The 9,688-nt window shown below is 43.8% G+C and overlaps 1 protein-coding gene across 1 annotated transcript in view; it reads right to left on the bottom strand.

Annotated features, from left to right (window-relative positions):
- Positions 1 to 494: 494 nt before the first annotated feature.
- The window catches only part of LOC146203332 (E3 ubiquitin-protein ligase RNF212B-like), a 99,334-nt gene continuing 90,140 nt past the window's right edge, over positions 495 to 9,688 (bottom strand). The window contains exons 11-16 of the mRNA XM_084602999.1: positions 3,299 to 3,320; positions 2,671 to 2,742; positions 2,566 to 2,609; positions 2,476 to 2,501; positions 1,132 to 1,178; positions 495 to 935 (exon numbers count right to left, since the gene is read on the bottom strand). Coding sequence (XP_084459125.1) covers positions 866 to 935; positions 1,132 to 1,178; positions 2,476 to 2,501; positions 2,566 to 2,609; positions 2,671 to 2,742; positions 3,299 to 3,320 — 281 coding nt within the window. The 3' untranslated portion in view covers positions 495 to 865. The remainder of the gene's footprint in view (positions 936 to 1,131; positions 1,179 to 2,475; positions 2,502 to 2,565; positions 2,610 to 2,670; positions 2,743 to 3,298; positions 3,321 to 9,688) is intronic.

Here is a 9,688-nt window from a genome sequence, read left to right as displayed (position 1 = left end):
CTGTGGGATTAGAAAGCGAGGCTAATTTGAACCGAGCGGGTAACAGTCGTAATGAATAATAGAAATGCAGGGAAAATATGCGGGAAAGAAGGAAATGGTTTCTTTTACTGGGTACAATCAATCAATAAATCCACCTGCCGTGGTGGTGCAGTGGTTAGGGCGCTCGACTTTTGTGCACAAGGATGCGGAATCGAATCCCGGCACCGGCGGCCGCTTTTCGATAGCGGCGAAATCAAGGTGCCCGTGTGCTGTGCGATGTCAGTGCACGTTAAAGACCTTCAGGTGGTCGAAATTTCCGGGGTACTCCACTACGGCGTCTCGCATAGCCTTTAGTCGTTTTCTAAACTAACCATCCACCCACCCGCCCGCCCGCCCGTCCGTCCGTCCGTCTGTCCGTCCGTACAAGCTGGAGATTCATTTAATTATTATTTTGATGTTCTGTTGGCAATGCTTTCACAAACTAGGCTTTGGAGAATGCAGCGCACTTTGCTTGAGATAAAGCGAAGCTTTCTTTTATTCTGCATAAGTACACGCATACAGGTGGTGAGGCACACTTTGCCATCTTGTTTAACAATCATGCTGTTTCAAGTGGCCTTTAAATAAACTAACCTTTGACAGTATAATACCTTTAACAAGAACATTAACTTTAGTTTAACAGCTAGCTATGCTAAATATGCTTCTGTTCTCGCTACGTTCTAAACCATGCAAGCTAAAAGGTGCAGCAGGCGAGGTGCGCACTTCACTGTCTTGTTAAACAACCACAAGAGCACAGAAAATGCCTTTAAATTAACTCTAACTGAAACAAGAGCCGTAAACTTAGAAACAACAGCTAGCTATACTGAAGAGTTGTAGTTCTTGCTGTGTTTTATAACTTGAAATCTGAAGTTTTCCCAGAGCTGCCATTGTCATCACAGAAGCGCCTACAGATCGGGATCCTGCAAAAAAAGCCAGACCGCCATAATTAACTTTGCAACTGCCATCAATACCACTTCTCAAGAAATTTTGGAGGTTCGACGCTCCAGTTTAAGTTGCTTGGCGCATGGCAACAGGGAAAGAAAGAAATGCGAAGGGAAGATCGACTTAAGAAACAGGCAGGAGATAATGTGCTAGTATAATTTTGAAGGTACTCACACAACTGCTTGTTTCCTTTGGGCTGCCTCATAAGGTTTTTTCAATAGCTGTCAAAAAACTGAAAATTCAGTTAGCTGAGCTTGAGTCGCGAAATCATCAAAATATGTTTTGAGTACACTTCAACTTCGTACACCCATTTTAGTGACGCATAGGAAGTGCTGTTGGAGCCAACTCTTTAAAACAGTCTAACCCGTAATGAAACTGTTGCTTTAATACCAGGCATAAATAGTCATCGTTCACCAAGTTTAAAGCGGGCAAACGATTCGCCGTAATTTCCGCCACGCAGTCAGCAGGACATAATTTTGGCTGCAAAAAATTATAGTACTATACCTTCACATTCGGTACCGTGAACTGCGTTTAGCATTGCTTGGTATAAAGGCCAGTATTAAAGAAATGCTGCGTGTTGGATTGAGCGGACATGCGAGCACTAAGCACGCCAAACCTTGTCGACAAAGTCGATTTGGGACAGAATTCCTCCGAAAGCGCTGCTCTCCATGAGTTGCGAGAGAGCGTAAAGTGCCGCCCGGATTGCAGCTCTACCTGAAACTACCCGTGGCGTTTGACCAGCGATTCATTCTTGTCTGTGAACCTTTGGTAAAATTTGCAAACCTTTTCTCTATTTCTTACTCCTGCTGCCCCCCCCCCCCCCCTCCTCCTTTTTAGAGAAAGCGATGTAGTAAAGGCATTTAGGTTTACGTTTTTCCGTTTTTTGCTTCAATGACTGACCTTGCTCTCTCCATTTAAACCTGAAAATTTTCAATCTATTTTTATGCGCTGCAACAGCTCAAATTCTAATGCAATGCACTTTTTTTTCTGCTAGAAAATACGGACCGCCTGCTACAGAACGCCATTTTCTCTGCTACGAAACATACGACTGCTGTAAACTCCAATTTCTTGTGCTATAAAAGCTACCATTAAAAGCGTGTCGCCAGTACCACTACTGTACTTGCAATTGTACGGGGCGCTTGAAACTGGAAATGGGAGAAAATACGCCCAAAATGTATCCTCTGCGCAAAAGTTTCTTTTCTTCAGTTTATTTCTGGAAACCTTGTTGTGATAACCGCCAGAACAACTGTTTGCGCAAGAATGCTCCTCCGTCTGACTGCGATGAAAAAGAAATCGATAGCATTTAGTCGTACTGCAGGTGTCCAATATGAAAACTCGAGAACCCTTTACATAAGTCGAAAGAGGTAGGTTAGGTGTTCGGCGACAGACCTAAAAACATGGTTGTTGAAGGTCACTTTAGCATTTTAAGTGCAGTTAAGTTCCACGTCAGATTAGGTCCGCAGTTAGACTGTCCGTTACTTGACGCTATTCCTTCAGAGAAAGTCGACTCACCCTTACCGATGGATTAAAATATGTCTTGGGATCTGCGAAGAAAGCGAGTTTGTTTTTTAATAATCGTCATACTGCTACAGAGATCAGAGTACTTACCATCCCTGTCACTTGTTGATGTCGACAGAATGCTTGCGCTGTATCTGAAATATGAGAAAGGAAGAAAGCCATTTTTTCATTACTTTTCGATCCATATGCACTCACCGTGATTGAGAATCAGAGCTTGGTGTCCGGAAGCAGCCGCTGCTAAATGAAGAGTCGGAGCCTGGAAGTGACCTGAAGGCAGTCGTCAAAAGCAGTATAGAAGGCCATTGTTCGCTGAAAATCGCCTCTGCAGTGCAGTCGTTTAAATTATTTGCTTCGTGAGACCTCACCTCTGGATCTTCGTCAGTCAAAAGTCTCCAAAATATTCGACCAACACCATACCCACTTCTAGTAATTGATCGATTCGCTCTCTCCCTACCATCCGCTAGCTTTTTTGGTTACCACAGCTGGTACAACGACTGCCCGAACTTCGCACAAGAAAGAATTTTTCTTTAACTACGAAGTTTTTAGAAATGTCTAAATCTTTTCTTTGTAGCTGTACGGCTGCGCTAGGATAGATGCCAATATGAGCAATCACTCCCTTACTTTTAATAAAAGTGCTGGAAGCGTTCCCTTGAAAGGCGTGAGCTGGGTGTGATTGATTAGAAACATATTTCTTATCCTATTGCGTAGCCTAGCAAAATACTCATCTTGTGTAGGTTGCTTATCAGCTTAGTTCGAGAACAGTACACTTTTGCTATCAGGTAAAAGCTTCGTCCATATCCTGCAAATACGTAAGCCTTCTCACCTGCGCTCTCTCGGTGAAAAATCTGCAAAGAAAAGAGAGGGGAAAAAGAAAGTCGTGTACTTAGGTTGGAGTGCAGCATCTTTATCGCGCTGTCGAGATCGTCGCGCAGGAAGATGCGCAAAAAAAAAAAAAAAAAAAAAAAAAAAAAACCTCGTCAGCTTTCTACTTAGAATCGCATTTGATTCCCAAATGACCCATCTGCAGAAGACGTTCACTGCTGGATCACAACTTTGAAATGAATTAGGCAATCAACCAGTATGGGCACAAACATAACTTGTACTCTAAACAAGACAGAATGTCTTCTACGTTGCTTAAGGGTGTGCGTGAAACATGTTTCCGAGAAAAACTGTCCATAGAGAGAGTCCACAACAACTATTTGCTAAGAAAAAAATATAAAAAGCGACAATTAAGGCCTCCACAGTAGAGGTCAGCAAATTTTGAAGTAGACACCACTTCGGGAGCTCCGAGCGTATCACCCCGGTCGCCTAAACAGTTCGATACATAAAACATGCCAACATACAAGCTTCACTTAAAACCAGAAGCGTGCGTACGGGGTTACGAAGAGGCGTCCCTGTGCTGTGCGATGTCAGCGCACGTTAAAAATCCCCAGGTGGTCGAAATTACTCCGTAGCCCTCCACTACGGCTCCCCTTTCTCTCCTTCCATTTTCACTCCCACCCTCCCTTCCCTTACGGCGCGGTTCAGGTGTCCACAGAAACAAGTGTGACAGATACTGCGCCTTTCCCTTCCTGTGAACCAGCCAACCAACCAACGGGGTTACCACTCTAGCTGCACGCTTCCTGCTGCGTTACGCGTTCCATCGGCTTCTCGCGAGTGGCACCCCAGACAGCATTGGCCGACTGCCGACCTATGGCCGGTCATCGGCAGCTGGTCGGCAGCCGACCTGCCGGCATTCGGTGCTCGGTCGAATGACGGCCCATGGTTGGCCATGTACCAGGTAGGACGGAAGTCGGCCATCAACCAAGGCCCAAGCTCAGGCACCCGACTGAACGCCGACCAATTCGGCCACGGTAGCTCGGTCAATGGGTGGCCCATGGCCGGCCATGTATTAGGTAGGGCAGAAGTCGGCCAGCATCCATGGCCCGAGCTTGTAACCCCGACTGAACGCCGACCTGTTTGCCACGGTAGCTCGGTCAATGGGTGGCCCATGGCCGGCCATGTATTAGGTAGGGCAGAAGTCGGCCAGCATCCATGGCCCGAGCTTGTAACCCCGACTGAACGCCGACCTGTTTGGCAACGGTTGCTCGGGCATTTGGCTGCCCACAGTCGGCCGCGTGCCATGTTGGCCAGGAAGCCGGCTAGCACTCACGACCCAATATGCCTGTAGTGGACGCCGATTACCTCCCTGGATCTACTTAACATCTTGTACAAATCCAGTTGTCAGTGAGAACGCGCATACAAAACAAAACCGCGTGGTCGTAGCACGATCATGTGACATTAAATTAGTGATTAGAAGACAGCTTTTTCATTGCCGAGAAAGAAAACGTTGCCGCAAGTTGATCGAATAAATGACCGTTTTCTGCGCGCAGGAACTAAGCGCAGCATCGTATGTTTACCTGGGGAAAGGACCGAATACGATGTGTGCACTTTCTAGATGCAATCCCTGAAAAATGAAAAGTCGGAAGACTGTCGAGTTTGCCATTTTAGTTTCACACGGTGGTAAAAAAAAGAAAAAATGGCAGCTTTTCGCATAGACTGCGAGCATGGCAAGCCCCCCTATTGCAGCAGTACAGAAAATGTTGCGGATTCCGTACGTTTTTCGCATCACATTTACAGAAAACAAGCGGATTTCATACGTTCGTTACGGAAGTCCTTGCGGAACTTACGGATTTCATGCTGCGGATGCGGATGGTCGTGTGCGGAGAGCATATAGACGTCATGCGATTGATACGGATGTTCTAATAGAGTGTACGGAGCATGTACGGCGATTGCGGACGAATGTGTGCGGAGCATACGGATTCCTCACTGACATGATGCGGTAACTACGGAGTGCGTACGGTTGATGCGGATACTCCGTTCCGCGTAAGCGGAAACCTCGCTGTACAGGCCGGCAAATGCGGAAGAAACGGACTTCACCACAGCTACTCGCTTGAGCCACGTGTCCCGAACGCAGTCGTTGCAAATAATTAATGAGGCTGTTTCGCTCACTTTTTATACATTTATTGAGAGAATCATACGTATATGTATAAGCCATGTAAAGACTAGCTATGGCTCGCGGTGACAATTAAGACGCACCAAAAAATGGCTCGCGCGGCGGTAATAGCAGTTGCAGACGCACTGCAGTCGATCGGTAGCATGAACGATCGCCACGCCTTGGCCGCTATCACTTTGCATGTTATCAGCGTTCATTGAACGCACGGATATGTACCGAAAACAACCGCGAACTTCGGAAGAAAACAATAGCACGGTACTATTCATTCTTCTCCGCAATCCGTTCGCGGGTGATTGTGTCATTGCCGATGTTTGCTTAGAAGCGTTTTTTTGGTGACGCTGCGCAATTGTGATGAGTTGCTTGAGCCTGAAAAGCTGAGTGACCGAAGGGATTTGAAAACAGTGCTACATGTGTTTTAATAGAGGTTCACAAGAATATCAGCATGCATGTGAGCCTTCTGAAAGGGTTCATCTTCTGCAATTTAATTTCATTTATTTTCCCCTGAGGGCATTACATAAGGGGGGAGCAAACTTAATATGCAATGCGAGCAAGAACGGGAAAACATTGGAACAACAAGAAAACAGAAACGAGAGAAATAGTGCATGGCCGGGTTAAACGGAACAATATGAAAAGTAAAAATAACAACATACCATAAGTAAATGATGCCGAAACTGTTATATAAATCTATGTTATATGCATGAAGTATTAAACACGCGAAAAAAGGCAAGACAATGTAAGCGCTGTCTCCTGCCCCCCCACCCCCCCCCCCCCCCCGCGCGCCCACAATTCCGCCGACGTCACCATCAATGCCTTCACAAAAGTTGGTCGTTCAGTTTTACCCTGAATGATTTACAATCAGTACATGATACGATGGTGTTTGGCAGGGCGTTCCACATATTGCGTCTGGAAAAATGAAGAATTTAGTGCTAATAACGTGCAACAGTTAATACGTGCAATGCTATGATTTGGTAGCAACTTTACTGGATTAAGTGAGTGAGGAGCATTTTGCATTTTGGAGGTGCTAAAATTCTTCAAAAACAAAGTCAATCTTGTTTTAAACAATACTCTGATGCCCCCCAGGTTCTTTAGCTTTTGCAAGTCAATTCACAGTTTCATCTCACGTTCATAAGTTTTTGAAAAGTTCGTTTGAAGGCAGGTTGTCTCACACCAATAAAGTCAGAATGGCTCTGGATGTTATCACAAAACACAAGTCCGGCTACATAAAACAGGAATCTAACTTTCTTAAGTGAAGGGGGTTCTGAACACATACAGAGCATGAACAAACAGCAACTTTAATGATAGATGAAATGCAACTTGAAGCAAATTTTGATCGCAAAGCTGGCTTGGCTGCTATTTAGTTGTGAAGCCCTGCGAAAGCCGTCCACATATTCATGCTCCAGGGGTTCTTCAAACAGACGTACACATTCTACCTGTGGCACAACTTGATGCTAAGGTGCTGCATGACTTTCTTTGGAAGCTTATTATTGACCTGGAGGCATCTGCTTTTTGAATTAGAGCATTGATATCAGACAATAACTTCATAAATAGGAAAGCTATGTGAATGTTTGCTTAGCCTGCAAGGCAATAGCATTGTGTACCAGCATCCTGCCAATCCCTCATGCCCCCTATTTCTTCTAGTAGACCTAATTTACTTGCTTAAGTGTAGTTTTGTTTAGCTAAGTGTATAAGCTTCATTTTGCAGGCACTACTTCAAAATATCTATGGCATATTTATTGCTGGGTACAAGTAAAGAGAAAGCAGCAGCTGGTATTTAGCTACAGTTAGAAGCACCCTGTACCCTGTAGAGTATAATGACAATGTGATTTACAACATGCTCAAGAAAACAGTAACCAGCTTGAACTTTAGAGTAGTTAAATGCACCTTAATACAAAACAGCAAGACACTGAAAATATTCTGTTAGCAGCTAGCAGCAAAGTTTTGCCATCACTGCACTCCCACGTTTATTAACAGTAGCTGCGTCTTAAAAATTGTGGGCCATACTGAGTGACATTTCATCATAATCTAGTCAGAGTGCACTGTACAAAGCATATGCTCACTATGATGGCTCAGTGCTTACAGGGCTTGATATAAACCCAAAGACGAATTCAATCCTAGCCACAGTGGTTGCTTTTCAATGGAGGTGAAAAGAATGGTGCCTGTCTACTGTACAATTCCACTGCACATTTAAAAAAAAAACCACAGATGATTGAAATTGCCATAACCATCAAGAGGGTTTCTAGTTGGGCTAGTTGGTGACTGACATGTTCAAACATTGTTGTGCTTAAGAACAACTGACGTAAAGAACGATGTGAAACACAAAAGTGCAAACTATCAACTGAAATTTTATTGCGATGCACATACATATATAGCATTACACATAACAACATCACAAAAATCGACAAGTCAGCAAAGTAGCTATTGTCTCAAGGGTGAATGTGATATCTCCTTCACAAAAAAAAAGAAAAAAAACCATTTGTCTCCTTTTCTTTATTTTCCCAAGAATTCCCTTTCTTTTTTCGATAGAGAGACCGAAGGGTCGCTTACACATGTCCCATTCCCGGATTCGATACAGTGGGCCTCCCACAGTTCCCTTGTTAGCTTGTCTTTAGATTTCAGAAGAACTGCCGTCTCATTGAAAAATGGTGCACAATCTTTGCATCTAGCGCAGTGTGGCACCAGACTTCCAGATACACTAATTTGGTTACAGTTGTACCTGTGCTCTCTGAGCCTTTATTTAAGGCATCTTCCCATTTGCCCCACATATGCACGACCGCATGAGAGCGTGCATATTTTTTTGTGAAGGAGATATCACGTTCACCCTTGAGACGATAGCTACTTTGCTGACTTGTCGATTTTTGTGATGTTGGTATGTGTAATGCTATATCTGTGTGTTCATCACAATAAAATTTCAGTTGATAGTTTGTGCTCTTGTCTTTCGTGTCGTTCTTTACGTCAGTGTTTCTTAAGAGCAACGATGTTTAAACATTGCCATAACCCATCATGGCAGCATCTCTCATAGACTAAGTCACTTTGGGATGTTAAACCCTATAAGCCAAACTGAGAGTACAAGCAAAGTATTAAATCTTAATCCCGCTCAATAAGGTTTGGCAAATCACATACATATATGCTGTGTCATCAGCTGGAAATTCAATGAGAAGGCATGATGCTGCAATATCATTCAATTTCAATATTGACAGAGCAGTCAGAAGAGACAAAAAGCACTCAGTAATGTGTCTTCGCAGCCTGTGTGTACTATCAATGCAAACCAGTTTCTTACAAAGAAAAATAGTACTAGTACCATCAAAATGATGGCCTCTGCTGACAGGCTAGGTGTGCAGTTGGCATGACCAAGAAGACATGCTCCATCAATATGTGTGTAGCTGTAGCAGTAAGTGGATTAGCTAGCATGGCAATAATGAGGTCTTTCACTTATCTCTCAAAGGAATGAAGTGTTGAGCTACAGCTGTTGTAGCATTACCAGCTTCTCCACCACCTTATTTGGCACCCATTTTGCACCAGTTATCATTTTAATGAGCCTGCCACTCCCATTCTCAAAAACAAAAACACTATGTCCCCACAGATATCCAAAGTTTCTAATAGCTGTTACGAGGTGAAGCAATTGATGCAGATTGAATATCATCATTTGCCGGTTATAGAGTCTTCATCCAACAAACTCCTGTAGCAAGTGACCTGCACCACAGAAATGAACAAATAAAGCATGTATTAGCCCTGGCAAAACATTCTGTGCAATAAGCAAAACAATTGCAAAGGCAGGAAAGTTGGGTTTGTTCAGCCTGTTGTGATAGGATCTGCTGTATTTGACTGGGTGCCCATTTTATTTTCCTGGGGAATATTATTCATTTTAGCTATATGCTAAAATATGACTATAAAGCATACATTGGCATCTTCATGCACAATCTCACACATGGATTCTGGTTAGTTCAATTGTCCGACAAATATCAAATTTGATACTCTGCATGGATTAACAAATTTTTTATCCCTATTAAAATGAAGTGATACCTTGTTAACTGAAATCACGCCTTGTAAAATGCACTGCATTATTTAATGCGCAATATCCACAATGGTAGACGTATACCAGTTAACAGCTCCGTGTCATTTCAACCCCCTGGGGTTCTTCAAAGTGCACTGGTGTCATGCAGTACACGGGTGCCTTGCTTTTCATCTCCAATGAAAAGCAGCAGTCATGTCCTGTGTTTG

Source organism: Amblyomma maculatum, chromosome 1 (assembly GCF_055883805.1).
Source record: "Amblyomma maculatum isolate TAMU_Amacu chromosome 1, ASM5588380v1, whole genome shotgun sequence".
Taxonomy (NCBI): Eukaryota; Metazoa; Arthropoda; class Arachnida; order Ixodida; family Ixodidae; genus Amblyomma; species Amblyomma maculatum.
The sequence above is the reverse complement of the archived record's forward strand: the minus strand, read 5'-3'. Positions and strand labels throughout refer to the sequence as shown.